At 55.3% G+C, this 15872-nt stretch overlaps 1 protein-coding gene across 1 annotated transcript in view; it reads right to left on the bottom strand.

The window, feature by feature from the left end:
* The window catches only part of PKD1L1 (polycystin 1 like 1, transient receptor potential channel interacting), a 119335-nt gene that overhangs the window by 100174 nt on the left and 3289 nt on the right, over positions 1 to 15872 (bottom strand). The window contains exons 2-3 of the mRNA XM_047096626.1: positions 12342 to 12465; positions 445 to 578 (exon numbers count right to left, since the gene is read on the bottom strand). Coding sequence (XP_046952582.1) covers positions 445 to 578; positions 12342 to 12465 — 258 coding nt within the window. The remainder of the gene's footprint in view (positions 1 to 444; positions 579 to 12341; positions 12466 to 15872) is intronic.

Here is a 15872-nt window from a genome sequence, read left to right on the forward strand (position 1 = left end):
CACCCCACGCTGCTCGCTGCGCCCCAGCTTCTCCTAGGACACTCCCCACCTCCTCACGCCACTGACACCGTCTGTCCCGTCCTCTCCACCCCGACTGCTGTGGGCCGTTCTGATAGCCAGACACAGACGCACCTGCTCAGACGTCCAGGTAGTCTAGTCTTACCAGTAGAGGCCTTCAAAGAGCTCCCCAAGGGCCCCCAAATAGGGTTTCGGCTCCCTGGGAGCCCCCTGGGGTGCAGCCCGTCCCCACTTCTGTCTCCGGAACGCATCCCAGCTTCTCACGACAGGATTCCAGATCTGCAAGTGAACCCCACTCCCTGGACGTGGCACACAGGGCTGAAACCACATCTGGCCGGCTCCTACCGCACCCGGGAGGCTTTCCAGGGCTGCACCAGACACGCACGCTGCTCAGGGAGCAAACCCGAGCTCCCCAGACACCAATACCTTGTCCCACGACACCAGCGACACCAGCGAGGGTGGTTTCTCCAGTCCTGGGTCTCCTTCCACCTGTGTCCGCGCACCCAGAGGACGGCTGGACTCGTTGGTGTTCATAAAAGGCGCAGGATTAGCGCGGACCTCTGGGGAAAAGAACAAACGAGGTGTGGGGACTGCAGTGTTCGATGAGGAGACCCGACCTCACACACGGGTTAATGCCCCCTGCTCTCCAGGTGGGTCAGGAGTCCTGTGCCCGTGGGCTCTGCCTGTGAGGGCGGCTGTATGTATTCGGTGTTTCTTCCTTTTCATCCTCACCTGGCACAGCGTCTCAGAGGTAAACAAACACAGGCTACGTCAGGCAAGTCCAAGGCCAGAGCTCCTGCTCACGACCCGACCCTGAGGGCCCTCCCTCTCTCCTCCAGGGCTCGGGGCAGAGAGGATGAGGTCAAGGGCTCCCGAATCAGGGAGATGGGCACAAAATGGGAGGAACCACAGTCATGAGACTGGGCAGGGATTTGCTGGGTAAACATGAAGACCAAGAAGATGCCCCCAAATTTACAAGCCAGGACGCTCCCACCTGAGGGCTCTGGGCGTGCCCAGCCCTGCCCAGCTCCCTGCTCCCAGCTCCCTGCTCCCAGCCCTGCCCGGCTCCCAGCTCCCTGCTCCCTGATCCCAGCTGTCAGCTCCCCACTCCCAGGCCCACCCAGCTGCCAGCTCCCAGCCAGGCCTGTGTCCATCCTCCACCGGCCTCCATATGCCGAGAGCAGACAGAACACATGTTAGAAAGAGAGCCAGGGTTCCAAACGGACCCCCTTAGGCCAAGTCACCAAACCAGGGCTTCCCCCCTAACCTAACTGCTGTTCCAGCTTCCTCCAGAAATAGTCTTGGGGCTCTTGGCAGGGGGGCCTCAGTCGGTTAAGCATCCCACTCTTGATTTCAGCTCAGGTCATGATCTCACGGTCGTGAGTTCGAGCCCCACATCAAGCTCTGCACTGACAGCACGGAGCCTACTTGGGATTCTCTCTCTCTCCCTCTCTCTGTGCCCCTCCCCTGCTCACATGCTCTCTCAAAAATAAAAACGCAGACATTAAAAAAAAAAAAAAAGAGCCAGACGCTTAACTGACTGAGCCACTCAGGCCCCCTTGGTGGCATTTCTTTTTAAGTGCTTAATCTCTGCCATGTGCACACACTTTTTCCCTCTTGCTGATTCCCTTCTACTGTATTGAATTCCCTGCCCATGAACCTGTAGTTTGCAAAACCCGGATGCAGGGCGGGTCCCTGCCCCTGGACGTTCTGACCCAGGCTGCAGTCTGTCTATGATGTGAAGCAGGTAGGAGAGGAGGGTGGCCACGGCTTTCTAAATGGTGCATTTAAATCCTCCTGCAAGGCTGAAGCCCGGCTCTCACAGGGCTACCAAAAATTCCAGTAGCAACTGGTGACCGGGAGGAGAGGCAGGAAGCCGAATAAACATCTGCCTTCTTGATGGAAAAGAGAGTGAGAGGGACATGGCGTCTGCTCCTCTGTCCCGGCCGACAAGGTTCAAGAACCTGGAACGCTCTTTCTCTACCTGCTTGGTGGCATCTCGCCTCTTCTGCCTTTCCCCCCGCTCCTGCTCCGGCACGACCTGGGGTGCGACCTGGGGTGCGGCACAACCTGGGGTGTGGATGGTTCCAGAACCATCCTCAGTGCCTCAGCCACTGCCGGCTCCATCCACCCTCAAGGTCAAGGAGCAAAGAGCACCCTCTTGGACCACCCACTTCAGATTCCCCCACTGGCGTCCCAGTAAAAATTGACAGTGGGGAAAACCTGACTGACTTTTAAGTGGACACAGGTGAAACACATTTGTGTGACTAATTTAAGTTTGCCGGTTTAATTAAGATAGACCTGTGTTTAGGGTTATCGGCATTAAATATGAAACCTCGATTCTACCCAGGTTTACTAAAGTCAAATACGCTCGTGTTATCTCTGTTGCAATTTCTTTTTTTTTTTTTAATTTTTTTTTTCAACGTTTATTTATTTTTCGGACAGAGAGAGACAGAGCATGAACGGGGGAGGGGCAGAGAGAGAGGGAGACACAGAATCGGAAACAGGCTCCAGGCTCTGAGCCATCAGCCCAGAGCCCGACACGGGGCTCGAACTCACGGACCGCGAGATCGTGACCTGGCTGAAGTCGGACGCTTAACCGACTGCGCCACCCAGGCGCCCCTCTCTGTTGCAATTTCTTAGCAAAAAGATGACTTAAGGTGATGGTTAATTTTGTCTGTCTCAAAGTTTTCATGGGTAACTGTTAAGATGGTTTTTGGAGTCTTTGGTAACCTGAAACTTTAAGGTTTTGCATGATAAATGGGACCGAACTCATTGGACATCTGGGTCTTTTCCACATGGGATGGAGCTGCTGAAGCTCTGATAACCGAACATACGTTTGCACTTTTAACCTCTTATTGCAGAGGAACTACGGCTATTTGGGTGTATTGGACCGTAAATGGAAGCAGTTTAACTTTTCTCTCTACCTAAACCCTCTAAAATTCAAACAGTCTCAGGGAGTGTTCTTTCTTTCATGGCAATTACAATTGTTTGCATAACTTCAATAAAAATCTGTTTTCCTCGTAACAGGACACCACTGGAAATACTGGCTATTTTACCAAGACTTTGACTGGAATGTTCTATTTGAGACTGACCTGCATAGACTCAGATATGACCATCCGGCTTTAAGGAGCTAAGGTTGACTTTATGAAACACGGAGCCATAAAGCTCCTGGGAAATGTGGGCCCGATACCTTGCTTACGGAGTTCCCAGCAGCCTCACCAGATGAGCAAAGAAAGTCACTTCCTGGCAGGTGCAGGAAACGCAGGATGTCTTGGGGACCTCGTGGAGAGGAATTTGCCCAATTCCACAGGAATTGCAGGCCTGTCTGACGGAAGTACTTGGCTTGGCTTCTGGCCTGGAGAAGCTACTAAGAGTGCAATCTGGAGAATTCCGTATAAAAGATTCCGGTAAAACAAACTTTAAGACATCCATATGATCAACCACTGTTCTTGCTGAACTTACGTAAATAATTAGGTCAAGTTTGTTAAAACTGGACTTGTTCTACAGACGAATCGGTCTTGATTTGGCCGTCTCTGGAAATGACGGTTTTTAGAGAGAAAAACCATGTTTCCGTAACGCACCCTTATGGCTGTCAAATTCTAGTTCCGATTGTCTTTAAGTGTTTGTTTGCCTAAACTGGACGACTTGAGGTAAACATCAGAAAAACTGTCGCAATAGCACAGGTATGGACAATCTTCTCGTTATCCTGTGGGGATGGTAACAGGACCCCATGGGCATATCGTTTAAACAACTGGGAAATGGGATGGATTCACCTAACAGTTGTACGTAAAAAGACTTTTCTCACTGTAGACCTATCAGCCGATAAAGACTACAGTGCTTTAATAAATTATTCACTTCAGGCTGGGTGAATTCATAAATCTCTAAACATGCCAACCATATTCTCCCTAAACCTGATCTGACAGGTCCTAGAAACCCACCCCATACAACCCCAAAGACCTTGTTTTCTCAAAGGATGCAAAGTCTAATACAACAGGGGATTTAACTCCAAAATAAAAGGGCCCCTGCTGGGTCATATTATGCAGTGAAGTTAGAGGGGCACTCTTCATGGGCTCCTGTACCTAAAATAAAACCTGTACCCCCTTCACAGGAAATCAATGAGCAAACTAATATGCCTTCTTTTAAAAAAAATTTTTTTTTGACATTTATTCATTTTTGAAAGGCAGAGAGAGACAGAGTGCAGACGGGGGAGGGCCAGAAAGAGAGGGAGACACAGAATCCGAAGCAGGCTCCAGGCTCCGAGCTGTCAGCACAGAACCCGACGAGGGGCTCGAACTCACGGACCGCAAGATCATGACCTGAGCCGAAGTCGGCCGCTTAACTGACTGAGCCTCCCGGTCGCCCCTAATGTGCCTTCTTATTTCTGTGAGCCTGTGGAAGACCTCAAACCTCTCTTAGGATGGTTGTACCTTTCTTCTTCGTTCTCCATTCCCCATTTCTACTAACAATTCCTTCTTGCAATGGGCCACTCAAAAGGACCACCACAGACCTGTGAGTTACAAGCCAGAAAGACCAATCCGATTGCTGCTGTGTGCTCCCACTCCCATCTGAGGAGGCTTCAAGCCTGACATCTCGAAATCTCACTGACAGCACCGGGAGACACTGGGTTTGAAATGCGCTCTAACCATTCACCTCTGTTTTTCTTGTTTCTGTAAAGATACCTCTTACTAATTAGCTGAGTGTTTACTAAACAAAGCAGAGTCTATAGGACGGCCATGCACTGCCTGTTACCCAGTGGAGGCTTTAAATGGCTCTCAAGATAACATTACGGTATTAAATACAAAAATAACTCCAATGCATAAAACCGTTCTACAAACCAGAATGGCACGAGATGTGCTAACCGCTGCACGACGTGGAACTTACACTCTCGCGCAAACAAAATGCTGTGTGTATGCTCCAGATGACCAGAGAAACGTTTCTGGATTTCTGCCTGACGCAGACACTCCACTTGCTCTGAAACAATCCCTCTTTCCTTCAGTGATTGGTCAAACTCCTGGACTGGAAGATGTTCGTCAGCTACCGAAGGGCTTATTTGGGCTGATCTTTCTAGTTGTTCTAATTACTTTTTGCCGTTTTCTCCTGTGTCTCCCTGCCTGGCGCCAAGACTCATCACTGCAATGACTTCGGGCCAGGAGATGATCCTCTCTACTCAAGAAGGTTCACACACGTTGCCCACGTTGGATTCAGCTGCCTCCGCCTTTTGTAACTCCCCTATATGTTTCCCAGTTGACCCATATTCACCCGTATGGCTGGGGACGTCTCTATGCCCCCGCTCAGCGGGAAGAAGCCACAGAAGACGAGACCCTCCACCTGCAGCAACCCTGAAGATCTCAGGGTCAAAATTGTTCAGGGGGGATATGATGAGGGAGCGTGGGGTGGGCTGAGGGCAGAGCACAGGCTGACAGCCCCCCACCCCCACCCCCACCGTGGATCTGTGTGATGTTCCTCGGACACTCCTGGCCGCCCAAGAACACAAGAAGGGGGTTCAAGTGCTTGCCGTGGTGACGTGGGAAACTGAGGCAAACGAAACATCAAATCCCCTTACTGCCTACGGCTCGCTGACCAGTCCTTGAAACCGGCACAGTGACCTCCCTCGAGGGGCTCAGCCGCCTCCATGATGACACTTTGCAGGGGACAAAAGGGAATCTCAGCTTCACATCACCCCACCTCGAGGACCCTGTAAGTCTCCTTCCTTTATCTCAACTGCCCCAGGACACATGCTGGCATCATGCTCCAGGCTTAGGGCCCCCGATATACACCCGAGGGGTCTCAGGACTGAGGTTTTACTAAACGGTGATAAATGGCGTTTCCCTGGCCACAGAGACCCCCTGAAGGTCCTGGAAACCTTGCTTCCAAAATTCCTAAGAGACTTACTCTATCCCCGCCCCCTCCCAAGCTGAGGGTATGTGATGAGTTACCCGTCACAACTCCAGTGCAGCTCCTCCTGCCCACGGGTCCTGTCCCCGTGCTTTAATAAATCACCTTTATGCACCAAAGATGTCTTCAAGAATTCTTTCTTGGAGGTCAGTTCCGGACTACCCCCCACCATCATCACCCCAAAACTTCATCACACCCATTGTGGCGCTCGAACTCATGACCCCATTATCAAGGGTGCAGGCTCCACTGACTGAGCCAGCTGGCGCCCCGGAATTTGGTTGTTTCACCCAAGCACTGCACACGGTTGAAAACCACTGAAGCTGACGCCGGGTTCAAGGGCGTGCATGACGCCATCTTCTCTAGCCGTGTAGATGTTTTGAAAACATTCCCACTGAGCCCTGGCCTTGCACAGAGCCTGGAGGGCACTATGCTCAGCAGCCCCCAGAGCGGGGCCGGGAATGTGGGTGGAAAGGAGGTTGTGCTCTGGGCTGGTTTCCGTCCTGGCTCCTTCACCACCAGCCTCCGGCCCCTATCAGCCACACTCACAGCTGGGGGCAGGACACCAAACCGTGGGTTCTGGAGCCTGGCCACCAGGGCTGGCCCGTCCCCAGCACCGCCAGGCAGTAACACCGGCTTCAACCTTCCCCAACTTTCGGATTCGATATCGAATCCAATTTAAATTTCTGAGTCAACGCCCCTATTTACTGTCAAGAGTCCAGTGGATTCATATCACAGGCTCATAAAAGCTGAACAAGATTAACCCGCAGCCACGTTGCTGAGGCTTCTTCAAAACTACGCACAGACCAATATGCCAACCCAGGGATGACACAGTCCCCTGCCTGAACGTCCACGAGCACGTCTGTGAACGACCACGGAGAATAAAGTGACTTCCGTTTCTCTGAAACCCATCGATTCCCGGAAGTACTGTGGTCAGGTTAGCAGAAGAAAAATCTGACCTCCTAAACGACTGAAAACGTCCCCGAACTGGAAAAATCACACGGAAACATCCTGAAGATACACGGTCATAAAATTACATAAACAGAAATCACCAAAGGAGGAAGGAGTTAGATGACCAAAATCCATTCCCCACCATCGTCAGGTAAGAATCAGGAGAGTGGGTTTCGCGTTGTTTTCAACACTGACGCCCGAGCCCCAGCCACCAACACACACCATTAAATCTGGCTCATGTGCTAGACTGTGAAGTTCCTCACGTGTAACCGAGTGCATGGCCCAGAGCCGAGAACTCAAACATTCCCTTCCACCTACAGTAACACCAGAAATTAAGTTTCAGGCAACCATTTAAGATTTTTATTTTAAATGTTTATTTACCTATTTTGAGAGAGAGACAGAAAGAGAGAGAGAGCAGGGGAATGGCAGACAGAGGGAGAGAGAGAATCCCAAGCAGGCTCCACGCACAGCCCGATTTGGGGCTCGAACTCACGAACCAGAAGATCACGATCTGAGCCGAAATCAAGAGTCAGACGCTTACTGAGCCACCCAGGGGTCCCTAAAATTTTTATTTTAAAAGACAATGGACATACTGTCCTGCGCTGTGGCCGTGAAACATCCCCCAGTAACCTGGACGACCCCATCACGTTGCTCCAGGTCGGGGGAGCCTCACAGACTCAGTGGTTCTCAAGCGTGCAGCCCCTGGACCAGCCACGGCACCCCCCACCCAGACCTGCCTGAAGCAGAAACCCCATAATCTGGTTTCAGCGAGCCCCATGCCCCGGTGAATGCCCGGTGATGCCCTCTTGAGTTTGGGGATCCCAGGAGAGGTGGGTAAGGAAGGCTCTGGGTCCAGTGTCCCGAAGCCCAGACCTGTCACCTGCCGGCAAGCTGGGAGCAAGCCAGCGGCCTCTTATTCTCTACTTCCTCACCCGGAAAACCCAGCTAGGACGGTCCCTCCACGGGGCACAGGCAGGGATGAACTCAGGGTGGTGAACTTGGCTCCCCTTCCCAGGCCCTTACCGACTGGCGCTCCATGGAGACAGGGGGGATGAGGACCCCCGTGCTCCTCGGCTCTTGCTCTCGGGGGCTGGGCGCCGCAGGAGGACCAGCAGCAGGCAGTCCGGACGTACCTGATGGGGTGGGACAAACGGGGGTGGGCACCAAGTATGGCCATCCAGCACCCGCTCTGCCATCCGCACCTGGATTTCTTGCATAAATTAATGAAGCACACAGTTGGCTTCACGTGGATGGAAAGTTGCTTCTGTGGTTTTCTGACCATTTTCCAAGTTTGGGGCCTGTTTTCACACTGTGAGTCGAAACAGATTTTTCACCTCATTTTACTATTAAAACAGGGTCCCTCCCTCCCTCCCTCCCCACCACCTCCAGGTGGTCACCAGCGGGGGGAGCAGAGAGCAGAGCAGGCCAGGCCCCTGCCCCCCTCCCGCCGCACCTCCCCCTTGCTAGCCCACACTCCTCTCTGTGGACCTGACCACTGTGGAAAGGAAGGGCCCAGACTGGCGGTTATGAGACTGTGCACCGTGTGACAGTCACAAAGCATGGTGCCAGCACGTCCTTCCCCTGTAATCCCCACGGAGGACCAGGGAGGGAGAGTGCAGGCACTTTTTTTTGTTTTTTAGTTTATTTAGTTATTTTGTGAGAGGGGGAGTACAAGCAGAGGAGGGGCAGAGAAAGAAGGGGAGAGAGAGCATCCCAAGCAGGCTCCGCACTGTCAGTGCAGGGCCCAATGTGGGGCTCAAACTCACGAACCGTGAGATCATGATCTGAGCTGAAACCAGGCGTCACAGGCTTAACTGACTGAGCCCCCCGGCACCCCAGTGCAGGTGCTTTTTGCAGTGAGACCAGGGAGACCCTGGAAGACAGGCAACTTGGCTCAACGTGGTGCAAACAGAGCCAACGATTCACGTTGCCCTCCCGCGTTCCCAGAGGGGATGCCCACAGAGCCCGGGACGCAGCTCAGAGGCCCAGGTCCCTGGGTACAGAGGTGTCCAGGACCAGTATGGGGCACTGGTCGCTCCCCTACATGCTGTGGCTCCTCGGGGCCAGGGGCACCTATGCCTGGGTCCACGGGGCCGCCAGCCATCCAGGAAGATCCACATGTGGTGAGTCAAATAGCCCTGAACTGAGGTGTGGGGACCGGGGCCCTGACCAGACAGGGGGTGCCATTCGGGGATGTCACCCAAGGGCTGCCTGGGCCCTGTGTCTGCACCACAGGCATGAACCCCACTCCCTGGGGCTGGGTCTCGCCTCCCCGCGAAAACACACGCAGACTTCGTGGTCGTCCCTCACTTCTCTGCGCGTCTGTGGAGTTGGGAGGGTATATCCTTTCATTTAAACCAGGCTTCTACAAAGACAAAACCCCACTTTTACCAAACCTCGAAACCTGCCTCTTGATGCAGTGCCTGAGAAGCTGCCGCTAGAGGGCAGACAGGGACACTTTATGGCGCAGACAGGGACCTCGGGGACCCGGGTGAGGCTGGGTTCTGACGACGGTGGTCCTCGGTTGAGGGCCCCTGCTCAGCTTCTGCGTAATCCCAAGGACACCTTTCCGCCCCTAACCACACCTGTCTTCCACGGGCCAGGAGAGCGAGAGAATGAAAACAGGAAACGGACCATTTGGCATCGTGAGCACCATATCTCATGGTATCGCAAGACTGGAGGGGTCTCTGCCAAGGGCAGGAGCAGATCAAACAGGAAGCCCCAGGGGGCCTCCTCCCACACCAGGGGCCTGGGGCGAGGCCTGCCCACCACGCGGGGGGCCGCTGCCAAGAGCCTGCAGACCACACCTGATGCGGTCTGCCCTCTGCAGGGGAGCCTCACGGGGGGGGGGGGGGGGTTGTGCAGGGGTGTGCAGGCAGCACAGCAATTGCGCCCGCCCGGAGAGGTCAAAATCTTCTCCGCTACAAAACGGGGAGGGGGGTTGAGAGGAAAGTTTAAATACGAGACTCTCCCTGGCCAGGGTGGGCCCTGCTCTGGCCCTTTCCCAGAGGACGTGTGTTCATGAGAGTGCCCCTGGGTGAGATGGCATGGCTCACACGTCCGAGCTGTGCGGACAAGACGGCGCAAGCCAAACAGTTCCCGGCAGCGGGAATGAAGCTCTTCCCTCTCCAGAGCGGGGCGGGGCCGGCCGGGCCGGGGCGGAGCTGGGGACCGGCGCTGGCTCTGGCTGTGACTGGACCACTACCCCCATCTGCCTGGCCTCTCTCCTTTTCCTGAGGGTAAAGGGGGCACAGGGCACTGGGGTGACTCAGCCCCCAGGACGTCCTCCTCCGCAGCCACAGCCTCACAGAAGTTGGTATGGGAGACACCTCTGCTGATGGGTGCTAGCCAGTGAAACGTGGACACACCCAAAGCCGCGGAGACCCTCATGCGAACAGAGGCACCAGGCAGGAGAGCGGGGGCCCCCTCACACACAGAGGCACCGGGCAGGAGAGCAAAAGAATCTGCATCTGGCTGGGCCCTTGCGGGGAAATTGCCAGAACAGCTATTTACACGCCTTGCCTTGCTTTCTCATGTTTGTTCTTTCGGTTGCCCCAACTACCCGTCTAAGCTCTGGGAATGCTCCTTGCCAAGGTCCTTCAAGAGGATTTCCACCCCACCCCCAGCTCCTCAATAAAACTGACACTTCACAAAATCCCCAGAAGGTTCCAGTGCGTCCGGTTAGGTGCAGAGCCAGGGCCGTGCCCGTAACCGTTCTGCCTGGAAGTGGACCGTGGGTCCTAAGCGCAAGATCTCAGGGCTGGGAGGCATCAGAAGTCACGCACACACGCCACAGTCTCACTCACACACACACACACACACACACACACACACACACACCCCACATGCACACAACAGACACACGAACATATACACACAGGCACACAGCAAGCACACACAAGCACGCACTCACACAAACATGCCAGCACACCCCCCCCGCTTGCACACGCACTCACATGGACACACGCACATGCAGGCACACAGACATGTTAAGTCGAACTCCGTGGTGTGGTGGGCATAGGGCACAATACAATCCCTTCCCTCTCTGCAAACAGACCAGCCGCTGTCTGCTTTCAGTGACTCTGGAGACCCCAAGGGGCGAGGTCAACCACCCCCTCCTCAATATGTTTCCCGTCCTTCTAAGGACAAAGAGATCACCCCACAGAGGGACACAGGGACACACATGACAAGAGTGCCTGCAGCAAGGCCTTGGGAGCTGGCTGGAGCGATTTAGAATCGAAGAAAAACAAGGCGATAAAAACATCAGGGGGAACAAAGTCACAGCCAAAATCAGCCAGTTTGGGGGCAGCACTGATGTGACACAAGACAGAGAAATTTTCAGCCAGGACCACGGCCACCTGGTTGGTGGTGGGGCCTCTGTTCACACGGGTTTCTTCGATACAAGGGTGGTGCCTGCCCAGACAGACTCAGCGCTAAGCGGGCACAGGGCTCGTGCAAACTCCACCAAAGGACAGATTCCTTTCACCTTCAAAGGGCCCTGGGGGGTGGACAGTGATGAAAGTGGAAGCATTTTCGGGAGAGGGGCTGGGCGTGAGGAGTGAAGGGACACGAGGGCACATGCAGGTGCGGGCTGCCTGACTCCGCTCTCAGCAGCCGGGCACCTGAGGGGGCCACCTCACTGATCCTGTGTCGGGGGCAGGGGTGTGGAAGCCACATGGCCAGCAGGCGGTTGACAGCAGAGTCGATGACCCAGCTGTGCTGGTGCATATGGAGCGTGCGGAGGGAAGATGGAGTACAGTCTGTGTGGCCCTGGTGACGCCCGGCTTGCCCCGGGCTCTGCCCCGCACTCCGCACAAGGGACGTGAGAAAAGAGCTCCACTCCATCCACGCGGCAGCAGGTGGTTCTGGGACCCCCGCAGGCATTCTGGGTTTGTAGGAAGAGCGAAGGGCACTTTGCGGGGGTGAAGACAGCCCCCGCAGCCCGAATCCTCCTGCTTCCTTGGGCTTTACTGCAGAGACACCCCGAGACCCCGGTGCTGCCCCACCCCACCTGAGCTAGCCCGGGCCCCCAGTGCAGATGCACGTCCTTCAGGCGATGACCGGTCCAGCAGTGACCTTCAGAGCTCACGCCCTTTTGTGGCACAAAGACGGAGAAGTGGCAGGTTCGGCACCGGCAGTGCCACAGGCCAGGCACGCAGGCTGAAGTCACGGGGGTCCTCCCTGCCACGGGCTGGGTTCAAGTCGGGCTAATGCTCATTTCTGAGCAACTCCCTGAAAAGTTCCCACTTTCCCAACGCTCAAGTAAGAGTAGAATATTCCTAAGAAAATTCACGAATGCATGCTTTAAATACAGACTGTGGGGGCACTGGGCTGGCTGTCGGTGGAGTGTGCAACTCTTGATCTCAGGGTGGAGTTTGAGCCCCACGCTGGGTGTAGGTATTACTTAGAAATAAAATCTTTAAAAATAGTAACATAAAATACAGCTTATCAAATTCCCTAAGACCAGGGCTGCTCACCTCTCTGAGTCATCAGAAACGCCTTTAGAGACCTCCTGGGCCCTCGGGACCCAGGTCCTTCCCGGTGTCCCCGGGTCATGGCCCCGGCCACAGCAGCCAACCGGCCAGCTTCCTCCTGAGCCCCCTGGAAGACAGGGAAGTAGGGGAGATTATGCTCGTTCCTGGACACACGGCCAAAACAGGAGAGCAGAAAACCCACTGGCAATATGCTCCCCATCAGAAAGGCTTGCTTCCCTAACTCACAAAGCTGCTCTCATCCAGTCACCTGGAGTAGGTGGGGGTCCTTGTGTGTCTGCCTGCCCACCTGGGAGGGCGGGCAGCAGGGGGAGAGGGCATCTGGCAGCAGATAAGTCTGGGAAAACACTGCAACCACGGATACCACATTTGGGAGGAGAGAAAGACTGACTGGGAGTCCACACAGGACCCTTAGGGCCACCCCAGCCGTTCCCCCGACTCCTCTGCGGCCCCCAGGGCTGCCTGAGTCCTCCCACAATAAGCGTCTCTCTTTTTTCACTATTGGTCAGTTCCCTTAATTCTTTATGTTGACATTTTAGTTTAATATAAAGGATTTTGCAAAGTTGTCTTATTTTGTGTTTTACCTAGAAAACTAGACCACCCTTCTGTGTGGCCTGGGGTTGTTTATGGGTGTGCACATCACTGGAGAAGACAGCGGTGTCAACTGGGGGCACCAGAAGTTCCTTCCCAGGCTGGGGGAGGGGGGTCCTGGGAGAAAGACTGAGAAGGCTGCAGGGGCACCGGAAGCTCCTTGCAGGAGGGGGGTGGAGGGGAAGGGAGGGAGAGAGGGTCCCTGGAGAAAGACTGAGGAGGCTGCGCGTTCGACTTAGGCAAATTCCTCTGAATCCTGTGATTTCTAGAACATTGCTGGGGCCCTGCAGCCCAGCAGGGCAGGTGAGTAAACAGGGCCTGGAGCCCCTGGTGGGATCAGCACACAGGCCCTGCACACGGCCCCCTCCCAGCACCTCTGGCCCCCTTCGTCCTTTCCTCACGGGGAAATGTGTACCTTCCGGCTTTACCAGTGATGGGCTTTAAAGTGAGCTGTGTGCAAATACCCACCGAGTTGGCAAACAGTCCCTCTCCAGAGCCCTGGGGCTGGCACCTTCCTGTCAAATATGAGGACCTCTGTGAGCCAACATCCGCTCCTGCAGGCAGGGGACCGGGCCGGGGTTTTCTTCCCAGGGGTCGGGGATGGAGCTCCAGGCGTCAGAGCCAACCCAAGATGCTGGGCGTGATAAGGAACTGAGAGGACTAAGGTCCCTGTGCTGTCCCCTGGGCCAGCTGCAGCCACCTGGGCTACGTAAAATTTAGCGTCTCCATCACATCAGCCACGTTTCAAGGTCAGTGTCAGACACGGGATTTGTGGGTGCTCGGAGCCCTGCGGCCGGTGAACAGGGGCCACCACCGTGTCACTTGTGAGGGCGGAAGGACACCCGGAGGTGAGGGTGGCGCTCTCTGCAGGGCCTTCTCAGCTGTGCTCAGTACAGACACTCCAGAGGGAATCAGTTAGCAGCTTTCTCTAAGAAACAGCCCCGGAAGCCCCTCGGCAAGAGCCACCGAGGCTCTGCCAGGACGTCCCCCACCAGTCCTGGAGGCTTCTCCGCACAACTTCCCTGCACCAGGACCAAACCCCTGGGAGAACCTTCCGGAAGGCAAAGCACCCTATGCAGCCTCCACCCCTCCTTTGTGTTCCCTAAGTTCTGATGAACAAAAGCCACCCACTCAGAACTGTTCGGAGCCACAAATTCTATTCGGGATTTAGTGCTCAGTTTTGGTGCTACCTCTGAGCTAACAGTTGACTTAACTGAGGCTTGCCCATTCCAGGGAAGGCTCAGGGCAGCTAAGACACACACGGCGGCTTGACAGTGGCACTGCGTGAGGTCCCCACCGCCAGCGCTCGGGCAGGCCCAGGTACCCTGCATACCACACCGAGCGCCCAACACCTCGGGAATGCTGTTCCTCATGGCTGGTGGCCTTTCCCTGCTCTCAGTTTGGATCCGGGCCCTGCTGTTACCATAGGACTCAGTTTCCCCGCTCTGAACGGAGCTTAGCCAGGTACCCACGTGGCAGGCCGGCACCAATGGCAACGCCCGGCACCCCACCTCTTATGGAGCAAACCGCGCCTTCGTGGGCTCCACTCCTGGAGGCCCGCACGGACGGGCACGCACTGCCCATCTCGAGATGCTCCAACCTTGGGCCTCCGCGGCACCCGCCCCACCCCAACCACGTTCTCGTCTCGACTCAGCACCCACCGAAGTGTGCGTGGGGAGAATTTGGTAATTAAGTTCCAGCTGTGAGGGGAGGGCAAAGATCCTGGTAAAGGGGACCCTACCTTCCTCTGGGCTGCTCCCAGGAATGGGCTGCGGCAAGGACAGCAGGGGCAGGAGCAGGGGCAGGGCTCGGATGAATGCCCTCCAGCCAGGTCCCATGCAGACCGCTTCCAGGGGGCCTCCCGCTCGCAGCCCTAACCTCTGCACGCAGGACACCCGTCCCCTGTCCTGAGAGGGGCAGTGAGCCTGGCCCTTAACACCCTGACAGCTGACCAATCACGAGCGAGTTGGGGGGTGGGTGGAGCTGGGGGGGGGTCTCACCCACTCACTCCCAGCCCCCCCAGATGGGCGGCCCACCTGGTGCTAACGTGCACAAGGCAGAGGGTGAGTCCTGCATGAGGCTCCACCGCAGCTCCAGCAAGGCAATGCCCTGAATAGAGTGTGCGACGGGGGACACAGAGCCGGCACCTCACGTTGCCAGCAGAGGGCGCTCACGGGACACTTTCCGAGCAGGTTTCCAGGTAGGAAAAACACATTCCCTATGCCTGCGACTAAAACAGCAACTGTCTTACACACTCGGATACTTGTTGAATGAGCACACGGCACCTGTCCCTCTAAAATCTTCCCAATTCCCCCACGGCCTTCAAAAATAAACTAAACATCCACAGATCACTCTTCACACACCTCAACAAGTTGATCGCGAATGTCTCGGTACCCTGGCCACTTGGCAGGGCGGACATCCTGACAGCCTGTTTTCTAATTGTTCTCTCCTCCCCGCCCCCTCCTGCCGCCCCCCCCCTTCTCCTCCTCCTTCTTCCCTTCTCCGCTGCTCTCCCACTCCTTCCTTCTCTCCCTCCCTCCCCTCTCCTTCCCCCTCCCTCCCTCTCCCCTCCACCCCTCTTTCCCTCTCCGTCTGCAGAGTCGCGCAGAACAATTCCATGGACTGGACACAGAAGTCACAGAAGTCACTATTCAGCACTAAAGATTTAGGGATCACTTTGATTTTTCTCTTAAAAAATACGTTATGAACGGTAAATTAACACAACCACTTCAGCATGTATCTTGTTCAAGGCAGCAATTTAAAATGCGCAACACGTAGGGTGGGGGAATTTATTAGGGTCCAAAATACATGTTGTTATGTGTGAGCAGGGTATGGTCACTGGTGTCAGCCCCGCCCACTCCTCTGTCCCTTTATCTGGAGTAGCGGCCCCCTCCATCCTCACCAAACACAGCTACTGTGTACAGA

Source organism: Lynx rufus, unplaced genomic scaffold (genome assembly GCF_022079265.1).
Source record: "Lynx rufus isolate CCGP_SWC_20201006 ecotype Redwood Valley unplaced genomic scaffold, mLynRuf1.p SCAF_4, whole genome shotgun sequence".
Classification (NCBI taxonomy): Eukaryota; Metazoa; Chordata; class Mammalia; order Carnivora; family Felidae; genus Lynx; species Lynx rufus.